At 36.4% G+C, this 20,126-nt stretch overlaps 1 protein-coding gene across 2 annotated transcripts in view; it reads right to left on the bottom strand.

The window, feature by feature from the left end:
• The window catches only part of atrx (ATRX chromatin remodeler), an 88,091-nt gene extending 79,572 nt beyond the window's left edge, over positions 1 to 8,519 (bottom strand). Inside the window, exon 1 of one of the 2 annotated variants that reach the window (XM_061927926.2) lies at positions 8,322 to 8,519. In XM_061927926.2, the coding sequence (XP_061783910.2) occupies positions 8,322 to 8,341 (20 nt within the window). In that variant the 5' untranslated portion in view covers positions 8,342 to 8,519. The remainder of the gene's footprint in view (positions 1 to 8,321) is intronic. The other variant, XM_061927927.2, reaches the window with a different exon arrangement.
• Between the last annotated feature and the right edge of the window lie 11,607 nt (positions 8,520 to 20,126).

The raw sequence follows: 20,126 nt of genomic DNA, 5'->3' as shown, positions 1-20,126 counted from the left end.
ATAGTGAACAACAGGCTGAATAAGTGTATGTTATATGAGGCATAAATAACCAACTGGTATGTTAACGTAACATATTATGGTAAGAGTCATTCAAATAACTATAACATATAGAACATGCTATACGTTTACCGAACAATCTGTCACTCCAAATCGCTAAATCCCATGAAATCTTATACGTCTAGTCTCTTACGTTAATGAGCTAAATAATATTATTTGATATTTTACGGTAATGTGTTAATAATTTCACACAAGTCGCTCATGAGCAATGTTCCCTCTAATTCTTCATGTGTGTGAGCAAACGCACAAATTCCCTGAGTATTCAGTGGGATACAGACGTGCACACTGTGGTCATACCAGCAACACATTTGTCTCAAACCTGACATAACAATTTAAATGTCTTATTATTATTATAATCAAGTGACTAGTCAATTTCAAGAGATTATTTTCTAATATATGTGATTTGGCCCACTTAGATATTGTTTTTTTTTTTTAATCAGCTATGCACTATAGTATTTTATGCCTGGGTGGGGGTCCTGCTTTGGAAAGATTGTGTACCCCTTTCAGAGATCACATTTAGTTCCCCTTAAAACATTCACATGTTGCATGGGATGAAGTGTTTATTAACTTTCTGTCCGTCAAATAAATATTTTTATTAGCAATTATGTAGTCCTGTAACATCATTTCATGATTAATATCCAAAAAATAACATTCTTAACAAATGACAGTAGAATAAGCACACTGATTGAGGAGTCATAGTAAAACCACCTGAAATTTACACTTCTTGTGTAGTGTTGGAGTTGTCCAACTTTTTGTGTGGCCATAAACGCACCAGTGGCTAATTGCCATAGTGTATGTGTTGGTGCAGGTGATGACAAAGAGTTGCTTTTGGCTTGATTTGTACGGTAGACAATGATTAGTTTTGCTAGATAAAAGTATTTTACACATTGTTTTGGTGTGGTTATGGCCGACAAACAATTTTGCTAAATAAAGGGACCGATGGAATTCCTGTCCTCCTTTAAGTGTCTCCACAGACGTTACAATAATTTAAGTGTTGACAAACATTGTTTTATCTGTTGTGGCCGCCTTTCGTCTCCTGTTACTCACAATTGCATTGCAAAATCATACAAAAGAAACGATTTGTTTATTTTATTTAGAGCGGGATTTGATTTTTTGCGCGGCATAGATTTGCTGTGCGCAGATGACACGTGAGTAGTGCGCAATTGCGTACCTTAGAGGGAACGTTGCTCCTGAGTATAAGTCGCAAAAAAAACCTGACTTATAGTCCGAAAAATACGGGATATGTTTTTTCCCTTCTTTATTGTGCATTTTCGGCCGGTGCGACGTATACTCCGGGGCGACTTATAGTCCGAAAAATATGGTAGATAATCTCCCACGGCACAGTGGTTGAAAAACACTGGGTTAGAGTGTCCGCCATGAGTTCAAACCACAGCCGAGACGTACCAAAGACTATAAAAATGGGACCCATTACCTCCCTGCTTGGCACTAGGGCTGGGCGATATATCGATATGCGCGATATATCGCGGTTTTGTCTCTGTGCGATATAGAAAATGACTATATCGTGATACTCGAGTAAGCGTTCTCACGCAGTTGCTTTTAGCTGCTGGCATTACACTACAGGCTCTTACGTTAGCTGTGATGCTAGTGGTAATACGAGAGAAAGAAGGTGCGAATTTGGTAACAAATGAAGGAATAATTAATTCCCCAAAAAAACAGCAGGGGGGTCCATCGTCTGGCGGTAGTTTGGCTTCAAGTGGGAATATGTCGAAAAGACAACCGTAATTTGTCAAGTGTGGGGCAAAAGTGTTTCTACAAAAAGTAGCATTACTGCTAATATGTAGCATCATTTGAAAAGTCACCTGCTAGAGAATGAAGAGTGCTTACTCCGCATGTCAACATCCCCGTTCGGTGCCACAACATCAAAATGCCGAAGCAAACATTTCCACATCAACACCGTATGGAAAAAAAAAGTTAACTACCATGAATTGGTTACGTGGACCCCGACTTAAACAAGTTGAAAAACTTATTGGGGTGTTACCATTTAGTGGTCAATTGTACGGAATATGTACTGTACTGTGCAATCTACTAATAAAAGTTTCAATCAATCATTGTCCGCAGGAACCGACCACATAGCGAAAGACGAACACTATTTGATTTCCTATTATGCAGCTCATTTTTATTTGACACTTATTGAGATATCTTGTGTGAAATCATGTTTTAAACTATTGTAGTGGCGTTCTGTACAAAAAGTGCACTTTATTTTAGTGTTGTTTTGATATGTCATGTCAGTGACATCATGCACAAAAGTGCACTAATAGCTTGTTTTAAAATGTCTCTGACAATCTTGCACTTTGTTTTGAAAATGACATGAATGTTTGTGCCACTGCTTAATAACTGTTTAATAAATACACTTTTGCTAAATTGACTTAGTTGTGATTTCCCTCTCTGCATGAAAGTTTAAAAGTAGCATATATTAATGCAGTATGAAGAAGAATGTTTTAATGTAGACACATAGAATCATCATACTGCTGTGATTATATGCATCAAGTGTTCATTCAAGGCTAAGGCAAAAATATCGAGATATATATCTTGTTTTCGATCCATCCATCTTCTTCCGCTTATCCGAGGTCGGGTCGCGGGGGCAGCAGCTTAATCAGGGAAGCCCAGACTTTCCTCTCCCCAGCCACTTCGTCCAGCTCCTCCCGGGGGATCCCGAGGCGTACCCAGGCCAGCCAGGAGACATAGTCTTCCCAACGTGTCCTGGGTCTTCCCCGTGGCCTCCTACCGGTTGGACGTGCCCTAAACACCTCCCGAGGGAGGCGTTCGGGTGGCATCCTGACCAGATGCCCGAACCACCTCATCTGGCTCCTCTCGATGTGGAGGAGCAGCGGCTTTACTTTGAGCTCCCCCCGGATGACAGAGCTTCTCACCCTATCTCTAAGGGAGAGTTTCCTCCGCCACCCGGCGGAGGAAACTCATTTCGGCCGCCTGTACCCGTGATCTTGTCCTTTCGGTCATAACCCAAAGCTCATGACCATAGGTGAGGATGGGAACGTAGATCGACCGGTAAATTGAGAGCTTTGCCTTCCGGCTCAGCTCCTTCTTCACCACAACGGATCGATACAGCGTCCACATTACTGAAGATGCCGCACCGATCCACCTGTCGATCTCACGATCCACTTTTCCCTCACTCGTGAACAAGACTCCTAGGTACTTGAACTCCTCCACTTGGGGCAGGGTCTCCTCCCCAACCCGGAGATGGCACTCCACCCTTTTCCGGGCGAGAACCATGGACTCGGACTTGGAGGTGCTGATTCTCATCCCAGTCGCTTCACACTCGGCTGCGAACCGATCCAGTGAGAGCTGAAGATCCTGGCCAGATGAAGCCATCAGGACCACATCATCTGCAAAAAGCAGAGACCTAATTCTGCAGCCACCAAACCAGAACCCCTCAACGCCTTGACTGCGCCTAGAAATTCTGTCCATAAAAGTTATGAACAGAATCGGTGACAAAGGGCAGCCTTGGCGGAGTCCAACCCTCACTGGAAACGTGTCCGACTTACTGCCGGCAATGCGGACCAAGCTCTGACACTGATCGTACAGGGAGCGGACAGCCACAATCAGACAGTCCGATACCCCATACTCTCTGAGCACTCCCCACAGGACTTCCCGAGGGACACGGTCGAATGCCTTCTCCAAGTCCACAAAGCACATGTAGACTGGTTGGGCAAACTCCCATGCACCCTCAAGGACCCTGCCAAGAGTATAGAGCTGGTCCACAGTTCCACGACCAGGACGAAAACCACACTGTTCCTCCTGAATCCGAGGTTCGACTATCCGGCGTAGCGATATTTTGCGATATGGCCTAAAAATATTGAGATATTAAAAAAAGGCCATATTGCACAGCCCTACCAAAGACTATAAAAATGGGACCCATTACCTCCTTGCTTGGCACTCCGCATCAAGGGTTGGAATAGGCGAGGGCGGACCTACGTCACTTCCGCCTGCCAATCCCCTAGCAACGCGGTCGCCATATTGAATTCGTTGAAAACAAACCAGCTCACAGCGAACACAGCATTGACAGAAAAGGCATTTAACGAGGTTTCACGGCATTTTAAACTGTTCTAAATGGCGTATGATTATGTAAATAGTCTTTCCAGTGAGGCTAGGTTAAGATAAGAGTTAAAATGTTCTGTAGTTGGATTAAACGACTGCCCTTACCGCCTTCCAGGAGATGCGTGGACTGATAATCCTACACAATTTGGACATTTTTATGTCTACCTCACAAGCGCACCAGGTCGGTTGTTAGCTTCGGTTGTTATATAACGAATAAATCACATAAAAATGGTTAAATCACCCAAGGTATGTTGATAAATGATAATAAGGATGACACGGTGGCTACCAGTATCTGTATATTTATTATATCTGTAGAGAGCTCATTCAAATTCAGTTCAGTATTATGATTTATTATTTGCTGAATTACTGGAAATAGCCTTTATACCGTATGTTATTGTTGTGCAACAACAACAACTTCAGCTTTCGAACGTTATTCAGTAAAAATTCAACGGGTTCAACATTAGCATGGACGGTATAGCCAAGTTGTGGTTAAGAAGGTGGATTTTTGTTCCTTATATTTACCAGAAACGAAGTGATCCGAACACACGACCCGGGATTTTGGGGGACTCCGGTGAGAACCGTCCTCGTTTTCCCGGTGTAAAGCTGCGAGCCATTTGTCTCGTCTCTGGCTTTTAGCACGCTTTGGCAGAACAAAATACGACCTTTGTTTTCCCTGTTTCCAGTTGTGGTTTGCACAACCAAAAACAACACAGTTTTTTTGGCATTTTGGAGGCAGAATGACGGGTTTAATCAGCGCAGGTCGACAGGTTAGAGTACCGTATTTTCCGCACTATAAGCCGCACCTAAAAACCACAAATTTTCACAAAAGCTGACAGTGCGGCTTATAACCCGGTGCGCCTTATATATGGATTAATATAAATATTTATTTTCATAAAGTTTCGGTCTCGCAACTACGGTAAACAGCCGCCATCTTTTTTCCCCGTAGAAGAGGAAGCGCTTCTTCTTCTATGGTAAGCAACCGCCAAGGTAAGCACCCGCCCCCATAGAAGAGGAAGCGCTTCTTCTTCTACTGTAAGCAACCACCCGCCCCCGTAGAAGAAGGAGTCCCCGGATATTGCGTTTCATTTCATTTGTGTGTTTACATCTGTAAAGACCACAACATGGCTCCTACTAAGCGACACGCGTACAACGCAGAATTTAAACTTACATCACAGATGGTGTCAAAAAACAAGTGAAGCACACAAATACAACACTCGCCGTCATTCCGGGTGGATTAACCAAAGAACTCCAACCGCTCGATATTGGTGTCAACAGGGCATTTAAAGCACGACTGCGAACGGCGTGGGAACAATGGATGACCGAAGGCGAACACACCTTCACTAAGACAGGGAGACAGCGCCGGACGACATACGCCAACATCTGCCAGTGGATCGTAAATGCCTGGGCGGATATTTCGATCACAACTGTGGTCCGAGCTTTCCGGAAGGCAATGACTTCGACGAGACGGAGCCGGCCATTTTGGATCCCGTATTCGCCCAACTTTTTAATTCGGACACCGAAGGAGAAGAATTCGAGGGATTTATGAATGAAGAATAACTTCAGAAAGTGAGCGTTATGTTTATTTTGTGTGTTGTGACATTAACGTTCGAGCAACATTATGTTGCTATTGCTCTGCACTATTTTGAATTTTACTATGTTTGTGATTGCACATTTGCACATTACCGTACATTTTGGGAGTGAACAGAGTTGTTAGAACGCTGGTTTTTAATATATTATTAAAGTTTGACTGACCTATCTGACTGTTTTTTTTACATTGCCTTTAGCGCAGTTAGATGCGGCTTATAACACGGGGCGGCTTATAGGTGGACAAAGTTTTGAAATATGCCGTTCATTGAAGGCGCGGCTTATAACCCAGGGCGGCTTATGGTGCGGAAAATACGGTAATGGCGACGGTTTGTTTTCAACGCCAGTCAGGTTGCTATGGCTCGAAGAACCCGTATGTAGCTCAGTTGCCCGGATGTCGGCCCTGCCCTATAGGGCGTTAAAGCGCCAAAATGATTCCCGAGCGTGGCCACCACTGCTGCTCACTGCTCCCCTCACCTCCCAGGGGGTGAACAAGGGGATGGGTCTAAGGCTGAAACGTCGCGTCGACGTCATCGGTTACGTAAATATGTCGACGCCGTTTTTGTGCGTCGGCGCGTCGCATATTTACGTCACACTACTGTCATGGCGGAGCGCAAAGCAGACGATACGAGCGAGGGGAAAAATTACGCCAAAAGTCGTCAAAAGTGTCGGAGTATTTCAATAAACGGCCTAATAATGTTGTTGTATGCACACTGTGTCGAGCGGAAATGGCCTATCATAGCAGCACAACGGCTATGAACGAACATTTGAAAAGAAAACCCCCGACAGCGTTCTTGCCATCACCATCAACAAGTCAATCGTCCGCGTGCGTATACGTTGTCATTATTACACAAAAACATGAATGTGTCATTTGTATCTGCGTTGTAAATTCATAAACTAAAGCACCGTTTGCTCTGAGAGGCGCGTTTGGCGTGCCTGTTCAGTGTTTACAAAGACGCGCTCCTCTTTAACGCTGTGGAGAGGCGGCGGCGGCGAGCGAGCGGCGAGGCGGGGCGCGCCGGGAGCGACGCCGCAAGAGACAGGGGACGACGAGCGAGCGAGGAAGAGGAGCTGAAAAGCGAGGAAAGAAAGAGAAAAGAGTTGGAAGAGAAAAGACTTTGTGTAAAATTAAAAGATTGTAAACCTGGCAAAGCCGTCTGGCGTTCAGTCTGTCGGTCCTGAAAGAACCCCACGGCACAAGACGTGTCACAAACGCTAACGTTAATTAGTTGTGCAAATACCTTTTACAACATTAACAGTTACATATACTATGTAAAGCAACCAACAATTAACTTTCACTTTAATCATACTATCATTGTTGTGTTATTAAGCAAAATAAGCAATACTTTTACTTTTGTTGAAATGTTTACACTGTACACTTTTTTGTATTGGATGTTTAGCTTTATTTTTGCACATTTTAGCAAATAAGCAATACTTTTACTTTTGTTGAAATGTTTACACTTGTTACAGAATATTTCCGTTTTGCACTTTTTTGTATTGGATGTTTATCTTTATTTTTGCACATTTTAAAGCAAAATAAGCAATACTTTTACTTTTGAAATGCTTATACTATTCCAGAATATTAAGATTTGCACTGGATGTTTACTTTTATATTTGCACATTAAAAAGCAAATAAGCTACTTTTAATTTTGTTAAATGTTAAAAGTTTTAAATGTTTACATTGTTACAGAATATTTTGTCATGTTGTTGTCAATGTTTTTTTTTTGTAAATAAAAGCCATGCCTTTTGAAAAAACTGGCCTACATTTATTTTTTCCTCTTCATTTTAAATTAAAAAAAAAATCGGTAAAAGGAAAAATAATCTATAGATCAATCGAAAAAATAATCTATAGATTAACCGATTAATCGAAAAAAATAATCTATAGATTAATCGATAGAAAAATAATCGTTAGCTGCAGCCCTAGATGGGTCAAATGCAGAGGACACATTTCACCACACCTAGTGTGTGTGTTTGTGTGACTATCATTGGTACTTTAACTTTACTAGTCAATTACACCCTTCCCGGCCATGGCTGGGGTCCCACTAGCACGGACAAGGCCACGGTTAGTTAACACGGTGTCACAACTGGTGCCTTTTTAACTCTCATTTCCGCGTGTTTTGAAAACAAACCAACTTGATGGCAAGTTGACACTACCCAACAGGTTCAGTAGTCACCGCCGGTGCATGCAGCGCCACTTTATTCCCTCCATCCGGTGTTGCTGGAGCAACCTTGCAGCCCACCGGTAGTGCATGGCAGCGCCAATGCATGGGCATGCACCGAGGAAAATGGGCCTTCTCTGCCTCCACCGATGCCACGGCAGGAACCGGGGCTCTAAACCACTCACCGGCTCCAACTACACCGACGCTGTGATAGCGGAATTATTTAGCACACAAAGCAGATAGGGTTCATTCCATTAATTCGGTTTAAGTACACCCCACTCGTGGAAATTATCCCGAGACACGCGCGTGAATACCGGAAGAATCGTTTAATAAAAATAAAAAAAGATTAAAAAAAAAAAGTCGAACGTTGCCGGCTGCGCAGCTAGTTAGCCTAGCCTGCTAACACCAATCAATGTGTAAACACATTTAAAAAAAAAGCAGTACCTGCTCTTCGTGCTCGTCATTTCTCGAAACGGTAGAGACGGGAGGTTGTCCACGGCGAGTGCGGTCCAGCTCTGTCGGACACGGCGGCGAGGTAAAAAAAAAAAAAGGGAGAGAAGTGTGAGAATGAGCGTAACAACTCCAGTCAGCGGAGACAAAGCAGGGAGACCATCTTGGCGGATGGCGGTGGACGCGCTAAAATGGCGCATGGAGCCGAAATCCTGCGCGCCTTCCTATTGGCTGACGGACTCGGGTGCCTTCGTGCTCGGACTGGTCCATGCCGAGGTGAGCCGAGTGAGGAAGTTTGCTGAGATACTTTTCAGAAGTATAGTTATTTTTTTTTGTGGACAATATTCAAGACGAATGTGTGCTTTGTTTTAAATATGTGACATTTAGATGTACACTGTATGAAAAAAAAAATTTGGAAAATAATTTGACTAGGGATGTCCGATAATGGCTTTTTTTTTTTTGCCGATATCCGATATTCCGATATTGTCCAACTCTTTAATTACCGATACCGATATCAACCGATACCGATATAGTCGTGGCATTAACACATTATTATGCCTAATTTAAACAACCAGGTATGGTGAAGATAATGTCCTTTAAAAAAAAAAAAAGAATAAGTATAGTTTTCCTTTCATACTTAGTTTATCATCAATATTACGGTATAACATGAGAACCTGTACTTATTTTGATTATTATTATTTCTTTGCTTGTATGTAAATGTTGCATATTATGAATAAAGGTTTATAAAAAAATTTTAAAAACCGAGTTTTCCTTTCATAATTAGTTTATCATCAGCATTATGGTATAACATGAGAACCTGTACTTGTTTTGATTATTATTATTTATTTGCTTGTATGTAAATGTTGCATATTATAAATAAAAGTTTATAGCAATTTTTTAAAAATCTTAAAAAATATATTGTTCCTTTCATAATTAGTTTATCATCAATATTGCGGCATAACATGAGAACCTGTACTGGTTTTGATTATTATTATTTCTTTGCTTGTATGTAAATGTAGCATATTATAAATAAAGATTTATAAAAAAAAATTTAAAAACCTTAAAAAATATAGTTTTCCTTTCATAATTAGTTTATCATCAACATTACGGTATAACATGAGAACCTGTACTTGTTTTGATTATTATTATTTATTTGCTTGTATGTAAATGTTGCATATTATAAATAAAGGTTTATAAAAAAAAATTCAAAACCTTAAAAAATATAGTTTTCCTTTCATAATTAGTTTATCATCAACATTACGGTATAACATGAGAACCTGTACTTTTTCTTTCTTTCTTTCTTTAGTTTATTTCGAACACGAACACACTTACATCATAATACAGCACACAATTTCATATCATTTCATTTGACATCATGCCCGAAAAGGAGTAGGAAGAAGCAAAGCTTATTTAATCCTACCCCTTTCCCACTTCAAAGCGTTTACAAATATATAGAATCATTTACTAACCTTTTTATATAATAAAATAACATCTATGAATTAGTATACAACAGTTTTGTAATATGTAATTAATTAATTAATTCAGTCATTATTAACATACTGAGATGAAGAATATCTTATTTTCAATAAGGTTGAAAGTATTTCTCATAATTCTTCTTTTTTGTACTCTGTAAGCACTATTATTTTGAACAACCTCTTAAACTGGATCATATCAGTACAATTTTTAACGTCTTTACTTAATCCATTCCATAATTTAATTCCACATACTGATATGCTAAAAGTTTTAAGTGTGCATATAAATGTTTTAAATTATTTTTTCCTCTAAGGTTATATTTCTCCTCTTTAGTTGAGAAGAATTGTTGTACATTCTTTGGTAGCAGGTTATAGTTTGCTTTGTACATCATTTTAGCTGTTTGCAATTTTACCAAATCACCAAACTTTAATATTCAATAGTTTGAAATTATTTTGACAGTTAATGCCAGTTATCCTGTCAACCTTTCACAAGACTTCAATTTGTTAATTGAAAGTATAAACACTTTTTACAGTAAACAAATGGTAAAACAGTACTAAACAATTCCATAAAAATAAAAAAAATTGGTGTCATTATTAACTTTCTGTCCAAGCTTGTATAATCTACTGCCTTGTTCAATTGTAAAAAAATATTCTGTGCCTAAAATTCACATTTCTATCACAATTATCATACTGTAAACATGGTAAGCTAACTTCATTAAAATTAATAGTCCTGTCAATAGCATGGAATTACAATTCAAATGTAGTTTTTTTTGTAAGCCTTTCAAAAGAATTCAAAATATGAAAAATTAATGAAAATTAATTTAAGCCATCAGACACTTGAAAAGTGGCACATCACATCTCTAATGTAATCATTTGAACTTTTCAACAGAAATAGCACTGCAAAAATATTAAGGACATACTTCTGTATTTTGGTAGTTATGCTGTCAACATTTAACAAGATTTCTTCAACTTGGACTTGAAAGCATAATTAGTATAAACACTTTTAACAGCAGAGGTGGGACCAAGTCATTGCTTTGCAAGTCACAAGTAAGTCTCAAGTCTTTGCCCTCAAGTCCGAGTCAAGTCCCGAGTCAAGACAGAGCAAGTCCGAGTCAAGTCCAAAGTCAAGACTGGAAAGTCTCAAGTCAAGTCCCAAGTCCTGCATTTTGAGTTTCGAGTCCTTTCAAGTCGTTTAACCACAGACTAATATATTTACACAGATTGTGTATGCACGGCGTGGCGCAGTGGAAGAGTGGCCGTGCGCAACCCGAGGGTCACTGGTTCAATCCCCACCTAGTACCAACCTCGTCATGTCCGTTGTGTCCTGAGCAAGACACTTCACCCTTGCTCCTGATGGGTGCTGGTTAGCGCCTTGCATGGCAGCTCCCTCCATCAGTGTGTGAATGTGTGTGTGAATGGGTAAATGTGGAAGTAGTGTCAAAGCGCTTTGAGTACCTTGAAGGTAGAAAAGCGCTATACAAGTACAAGTACAACCCATTTAAAATGCTGTATTTATCTATTAAAACAAGTGCATTTGAAATTGCAGGGAAAAAGATAGTGCTGACATTGCACTTCAAAATAGCACTATTAACCAGTCATTTTAAACATGTAACTCATTCCTTTACAGAATAAATACATTTGAAAAAAACAAGTGCAACTGTACTTATTTGCACAAAAGTGTTAACATTGTATTTCCATGGCATATTGCATTGTAACTAGTTCCACAGCAGTTTCTATCCTGTTCTTACCTTATCTCATTGATCTCATCTCATACTGTATGTGTGTTTATGTGTGCGTACACATGAAAAACATAACAAATATATGAACATAACAATGAACAGAGTTGTACTTTTTAGATGTCAGGACCCTATGCAATATGTACACATATTCTTAATATAGTATACATTTTAACTGACCTTTATTTGACTATGTTTGTCTTTTTGTAGGTGGCTAAAATACGCGGTGCTGCTGACCACCGTCTAACTTTACGTTACTGTGTGTGATACATTGACTAACGTAATGTTACTGTGTGTGATACATTGACTAACGTTACGTTACTGTGTGTGATACATTGACTAACGTTACATTACTGTGTGTGATACATTGACTAACGTTACATTACTGTGTGTGATACATTGTATAACGTAACGTTATGTGTAGATACCTCATGCAACCCTGCTTAAAAAAAAATCACTTGACAAAAAGTATGAATAAGGTAGCAAACTGCAGTGGACGCAACAGATTGCCGTGTTTGCAATGACGTTGTAACCATAGACATCTTATAAGTAGACGCAGGTTGCTGTGACGTGAGCAATTTGGCCGCCATCTTGAAGTGGTGATGAGGAGCCGGCGAGCAGCCTAAACTGACAGTTGACAGGTAGAAAACAAAGATGGTGTTCAGCGTTTTCCTGCTCAAATGAGCGGACTGTTGAAAATAGGAATCGGGGGATTACTTTTCACAAGTAAGATTTAACATTAACGTACTATTGGTTGTATCTTATGAAAATAATATTACCACAGAGTTGAGAAGGATCAAAGATCTTCAATATTTGTATGTGAAAATCACAAATAAATCTTCTGGGGGAGGATGACGCCCCTACAGGGGTTTGGTTTACAAACTTTCAGCCCCACCTAAAACAAAATTCACCAGCCGCCACTGATTATGATGCATTCTCATTTTAGGCAAAGTATAAGACAATACTTTCTTAACAGTATAATTGTAACCAGGAATAAGTCTTCAAGTAACAATATTCAAATACTAACATTGTTGGGTAAAACAGAATTTGGTTTTATTCTGAATCCAGTGAAACAGATTGGTGGTTTTAGCTGATATTAAGACTTTCAGGTGTTTATATGTGTTTATGTTGAAGTATTTGGCAGACGCTTTTATCCAAAGCAACTTACATAAAATAATACATATAAAACAATCACTGCAAACATTATCATTTAAGGGAAGAATGTAATAGAAAATATGAATACAAAGTGTCAAGACAGAATAAACTCTCTGCTGCTGCAGCAACAGAGATACAGTCTGTTGGTCCCTAAGATATATAGATATCTAATGTATTCATACATTGTTTATGTAGGATATACGCATGTATATATAACCTAATCATATTGTTTCTTCAACTTAAAAATAGTTTACCGTTTTTTCCCCTTCTCTAGGATTATAATCCCAGTTTTGATCTCGGACGTCTGGTCACTTATAGCATATAAGAATATTATATTACTGTTAAGCAAACTATGAATACTAAAACACGCCAAAACATGTGTCTGTTATCATAGCTACACGTATGACAAAAAAGGGGGGTGAAAATCAGTGGTATTCAGTGAGGTAAAATGAATTAAATGCGCTGACAGTTCATTGTTCCTGCCAAATGAATTGCACTGAGTGGAGCGGATCACCACTCCAAGATGGCGGCCCCGCGCCTCGTCTGCGCCAGTAGGCAGTAGCGCTCCATGCTGCGTCTACTTATAAGATGTCTATGGTTATAACGTTAGCAGTGAGTTTGCAGCCTCACTGATTTAACTACACAGCAAATACAAGTCACGTTACTTAGCCAATAAACGTTATCTTACATTCAAAACTTACCCTTCTTTGTGCAACTTCAAATGTTGAACGTTGTTGCGTCTCCGTCTGTAATATTCGAACTGCGTGATTTCCATACGGCAATTCGTTTTTTGTTGACCAAGTCGTAGTTTTTATACCCGAACGAAACCAACTTTGGCATAATTGTTGCGTTGTTTGACAACTTGTTCGGTGGTTGTACTGCAATTTGATTGGATGAATGCTGCGTGATGAAAACAACGTAGATCTAATTTGATTGGCTGTTGTACTGACAGCACACCAGCTGACAGGAATAACACGCTGATAGACAGACGAAGAAAATGAAAAATACGGGGCGCTCCCAAATAACTTTTTAAGCGTTGGGTTTTGGGGAAAGTAGCAAGTCATGTCAAGTCATGTCAATTCAAAAGGCTCAAGTCCAAGTGAAGTCACAAGTCATTGATGTTAAAGTCTAAGTCGAGTTGCAAGTCTTTTTACATTTTGTCAAGTCGAGTCTAAAGTCATCAAATTCATGACTCGAGTCTGACTCGAGTCCAAGTCATGTGACTCGAGTCCACACCTCTGTTTAACAGTATAACAGTACTAAACAATTCCAATAGATAACATTGGTGTCATTACCTTTTTGTGGCATGCTCAATTATTGCCTCCGTAAATAAAACTTCGGCATTTATCACTTCCAAAGAATCTGTTTGGGCGACGAAAAACGTCGTTGGGACAAAAAAAACACGTTGGGACAAAAAAAACACAAGTCTTTTTTTGTCCCAACGTGGGTCTTTTATAGTTGTGTTTTTTTGGGACAATATTCAAGACAAATTTGTGCTTTGTTTTAAAGATGTACCGTTTAGATTTACACTGTATGAAAAAAAAAATTGGAAAATAATTTTACTCGGGATGTCCGATAATGGCTTTTTTTTTTTGCCGATATCCGATATTCCGATATTGACCAACTCTTAATTACCGATACCGATATCAACCGATACCGATATATACAGTCGTGGAATTAACACATTATTATGCCTAATTTGGACAACCAGGTATGGTGAAGATAAGGTCCTTTAAAAAAAAAAAGAATAAAATAAAATAAGATAAATAAATTAAAAACATTTTCTTGAATAAAAAAGAAAGTAAAACAATATAAAACAGTTACATAGAAACTAATAATTAATGCAAATGAGTAAAATTAACTGTTAAAGGTTAGTACTATTAGTGGACCAGCAGCACGCACAATCATGTGTGCTTACGGACTGTATCCCTTGCAGACTGTATTAAATAAATGATAAATGATAAACGGGTTATACTTATATAGCGCTTTTCTACCTTCAAGGTACTCAAAGCGCTCTGACAGTATTTTCACATTTACCCATTCACACACACATTCACCCCCTGCCCTCTGGGAAGCGCTACAGGTGCATTAAAACCAAAACAGCTTCTTCCCCAGGGCCATAACCATCCTGAACGGACTGCCCCATTGTCCCTCATAACTGCCTTCTCTTCGGTGCAATAACCCATTCCACCAACCACCCTGTTTTTGTTTTTGTTTTTTTCATGTATATATTCATTTCACACCATATTCATTGCACTTCTACATTTTTTATATTTTTATATATTTGCACATTGTTTTTCTAGCATGCACACATCGCACTGTATGGAATGGCCTCAATCTCGTTACCTTGCGTAATGACAATAAAGCTGATTCTGATTCTGATTCTGATGGCGGGAGCTGCCATGCAAGGCGCTAACCAGCAGCCATCAGGAGCAAGGGGTGAAGTGTCTTGCCCAAGGACACAATGGACGTGACTAGGATGGTAGAAGGTGGGGATTGAACCCCAGTAACCAGCAACACTCCGATTGCTGGCACGGCCACTCTACCAACTTCGCCACGCCGTCCCGTATTAATATATATTGATGTATAATTTATGAATCAGAATATTAATAACCAAAAGAAACAACCCTTTTGTTTGTTTGATTTAATAAAAAATAAAAAATATTTTTTTAAAAACGATACCGATAAAAAACCCAAAAACGATACCGATAATTTCCGATATTTCATTTTAAAGCATTTATCGGCCGATAATATCAGCCCGCCGATATTATCGGACATCTCTAAATTTGACCTTTGCAACCTCATTATACTATTGGCTAAGTTTTATATAGTTTCTCAATACCCGACCTGTTTTTTTGTGCCTTTAAAAAAAGAATTAGAACTTTGTAATTCTGACAAGCAAAAAGCTGTGAAAACTATGATGCTGTGCTCCAAATTTGGATTATTTACAGAACTTGTGTTACACTTTGCTACATATATATATTTTTGCATTCTATTGTAGTTACTTTATTGAGTTTACAACCCCCTGGCGCTGTTTTGTACTGTTTCTGTACTTGTTTTGATTATTATTATTTCTTTGCTTGTATGTAAATGTGGCATATTATAAATAAAGGTTTATATAAAAAAAAATAAAAATAAAAAATATATATTTTTTAAAGTATAGTTTTCCTTTCATACTTAGTTTATCATCAATATTGCGGCATAACATGAGAACCTGTACTTATTTTGATTATTATTATTTCTTTGCTTGTATGTAAATGTGGCATATTATAAATAAAGGTTTATATAAAAAAAAATAAAAATAAAATATATATATTTTTTAAAGTATAGTTTTCCTTTCATACTTAGTTTATCATCAATATTGCGGCATAACATGAGAACCTGTACTTATTTTGATTATTATTATTTCTTTGCTTGTATGTAAATGTTGCATATTATAAATAAAGGTTTAGAATTTTTTTTTTAAAACTTTAAAAAATATAGTTTTCCTTTCATAATTAGTTTATCATCAACATTACGGCATAACATGAGAACCTGTACTTGTTTTGATTATTATTATTTCTTTGCTTCATTGTAAATGTTGCATATTATAAATAAAGGTTTATATATATATAAAAAAAAAAATTAAAAGTATAGTTTTCCTTTCATACTTAGTTTATCATCAACATTACGGCATAACATGAGAACCTGTACTTGTTTTTATTATTATTATTTCTTTGCTTGTATGTAAATGTTGGAAATTATAAATAAAGGTTTGTAAAAAAAAAAAAAAACATAAAAAAATATAGTTTTCCTTTCATAATTAGTTTATCATCAACATTAAGGTATAACATGAGAACCTGTACTTGTTTTGGTTATTATTATTTATTTGCTTGTATGTAAATGTTGCATATTATAAATAAAGGTTTATACATTTTTTTTAAAAACCTTAAAAAATATAGTTTTCCTTTCATAATTAGGTTATCATCAATATTGTGGCATAACATGAGAACCTGTACTTGTTTTGATTATTATTATTTCTTTGCTTGTATGTAAATGTTGCATATTATAAATAAAGGTTTATAATTATTTTTTTTAAAAACCTTAAAAAATATAGTTTTCCTTTCATAATTAGTTTATCATCAACATTACGGTTTAACATGAGAACCTGTACTTGTTTTGATTATTATTATTTATTTGTTTGTATGTAAATGTTGCATATTATAAATAAAGGTTCATAATTTTTTTTTAAAAACCTTAAAAAATATAGTTTTCCTTTCATAATTAGGTTATCATCAATATTGTGGCATAACATGAGAACCTGTACTTGTTTTGATTATTATTATTTCTTTGCTTGTATGTAAATGTTGCATATTATAAATAAAGGTTTATAATTTTTTTTTTTTTAAACTTAAAAAATATAGTTTTCCTTTCATAATTAGGTTATCATCAACATTACGGTATAACATGAGAACCTGTACTTGTTTTGATTATTATTATTTATTTGTTTGTATGTAAATGTTGCATATTATAAATAAAGGTTTATAAAAAAAATTAAAAAACCTTAAAAGTATAGTTTTCCTTTCATAATTAGTTTATCATCAACATTATGGTATAACATGAGAACCTGTACTTGTTTTGATTATTATTATTTCTTTGTTTGTATGTAAATGTTGCATATTATAAATAAAGGTTTATATAAAAAAAAACATTAAAAAATATAGTTTTCCTTTCATACTTAGTTTATCATAAACATTATGGTATAACATGAGAACCTGTACTTGTTTTGATTGTTATTATTTATTTGTTTGTATGTAAATGTTGCATATTATAAATAAAGGTTTATAAATTTTTTTTTTAAAAACCTTAAAAAATATAGTTTTCCTTTCATAATTAGGTTATCATCAACATTACGGTATAACATGAGAACCTGTACTTGTTTTGGTTATTATTATGTATTTGCTTCATTGTAAATGTTGCATATTATAAATAAAGGTTTATATAAAAAAAAAATTAAAAGTATAGTTTTCCTTTCATACTTAGTTTATCATCAATATTGCGGCATAAAATGACAACCTGTACTTGTTTTGATTATTATTATTTCTTTGCTTGTATGTAAATGTTGCATATTATAAATAAAGGTTTATAAAAAAAAAAAACATAAAAAAATATAGTTTTCCTTTCATACTTACGGTAGTTTATCATCAACATTACGTCATAACATGAGAACCTGTACTTGTTTTGATTATTATTATTTATTTGCTTCTATGTAAATGTTGCATGTTATAAATAAAGGTGTATTTATTTAAAAAAACCAACAACAAAAAGGTAACTCTTAAGTCTGGAGAACATATTCTAAGTAACAAAGACTTAATTTAGAGTTATTTGGACACGAGGGGAACATATTAGGGTTAGGGTTACTAATAAGCAATAATTGTGAGGTTATTGAGGGAAGACTCTTAATTAATGACTTACTGGTTGTATAATAAGGCCATGCAGAATAAGGCATAAATGATTACTTAATAATGACTAATTAAGAGCCAATATGTTACTAGTTTGCATGTTAATAAGCAACTAATTAATGGTGAATATGTTCCCCATACTAAAGTGTTACCAAAAAAAAGAATAGTTTTCCTTTCATACTTAGTTTATCATCAACATTACGGCATAACCTGAGAACCACCTTAAAACTAGGCACAGGTTTTTGTCTGTCATGGCGCCATGACTATCACATGAAGGTACACTTATTATTCTAATTATTATTCTAATTATTCTTATTATTCTAATTCAGGCTGACTCCAGTATTCTTTTGCCCACTGTAGTTATAAAAGTGGCCTGAGGGTGTCGCTGTTTCTCAATGCAACGCAACTGCAACTCCCACTGGCCACAACATTAGGTACACCTGCATATTGATAGCGACAACAAAAGCTGTGTCAACAATTTGTGCTGTTTTTTATGATCTTTTTCTTATCAAAATGAGGATGTCGTGATTAATGGCTACAATGAGCAGGTTTTTGGATTGCACAGTTTTTAAGCGGAGTTTGAAGTATGATACAGCGTGATACTGATAAAGCACTAATTGAGATGGTTGTTTTCCTTTTTTGGTCCGGAAGACACGACGTCCACAGTTTCCAAAAACAATTTGAAATGTGGACTCGTCAGACCACAGAACACTTTTCTACTTTGCATGAGTCCATCTTAGATGAGCTCGGGCCCAGCAAAACCGGCAGTGTTTCTGGGTGTTGTTGATAAATGGCTTTCGCTTTGCATAGTAGAGTTTTAACTTGCACTTACACATGTGGCGACCAACTGTGGCTACTGAAAGTGGTTTTCTGATGTGTTCCTGAGCCCATGTGGTGATATCCTTTACACGCTGATGTCGTTTTTTTAAAATCGTTTTCTTATCAACATGATGATGTCATGGTTAATGGCTACAGAACAAATATGAATAAAACAATTTGTGCTGTTTTTTTCATCTTTTTCTTATCAAAATGATGATGTCATGGTTAATGACTACAATGAGCAGGTTTTGGAGTACACAGTTTTTCGAAGCGGCGTTTGAAGTATGATACTGCATGATACTGATAAAAAACTACTTGAGAGGATGGCAGTGTCCGCTGGGTATGCATATTTCATTGTCTTTAGAAATATTGTATTATTTAAGATAGATAGATAGATAGATAGATAGATAGATAGATAGATAGATAGCATCATAAAATAAAAAGGCAAATAAATTAATAAAAGACCATTAAAAATGATAAAAGGCCCTTAGATAAATATTAATAATTCATGAATAATTAATTAAAAAAGGTAATAACGTGTTTAAATCAGCCATAAAATAACTGTATTGGTTCTGAAAGAATTGTTTAAAAATACTTTAAATATTTAATATAATTCAATATAGATAGATAGATAGATAGATGGATAGATGGATAGATAGATAGATAGATAGATAGATAGATAGATAGATAGATAGATGGATTGCATCATGATATAAAATGGCGAATACATTAATAAAATAACATTAAATATGATAAAAGGCCCTTAGATAAATATTAATAATTCATGAATAATTAATTAAAAAAGGTAATAACGTGTATAAATCAGCCATAAAATAACTGTATTGGTTCTGAAAGAATTGTTTAAAAATACTTAACATATTTAATATAATTCAATATAGATAGATAGATAGATAGATAGATAGCATCATAAAATAAAAAGGCAAATACATTAATAAAAGACCATTAAAAATGATAAAAGGCCCTTAGATAAATATTAATAATTCATGAATAAATAATTAAAAAAGGTAATAACGTGTTTAAATCAGCCATACAATAACTGTATTGGGGCTGAAAGAATAAAAAAAAAAAACTTAACATATTTAATATAATTCAATATAGATAGATGGATAGATAGATAGATAGATAGATAGCATCATTAAATAAAAAGGCAAATAA

The sequence above is a fragment of the Nerophis lumbriciformis genome, linkage group LG35 (genome assembly GCF_033978685.3).
Source record: "Nerophis lumbriciformis linkage group LG35, RoL_Nlum_v2.1, whole genome shotgun sequence".
Classification (NCBI taxonomy): Eukaryota; Metazoa; Chordata; class Actinopteri; order Syngnathiformes; family Syngnathidae; genus Nerophis; species Nerophis lumbriciformis.
This window is presented reverse-complemented; position numbering and strand designations above follow the sequence as displayed.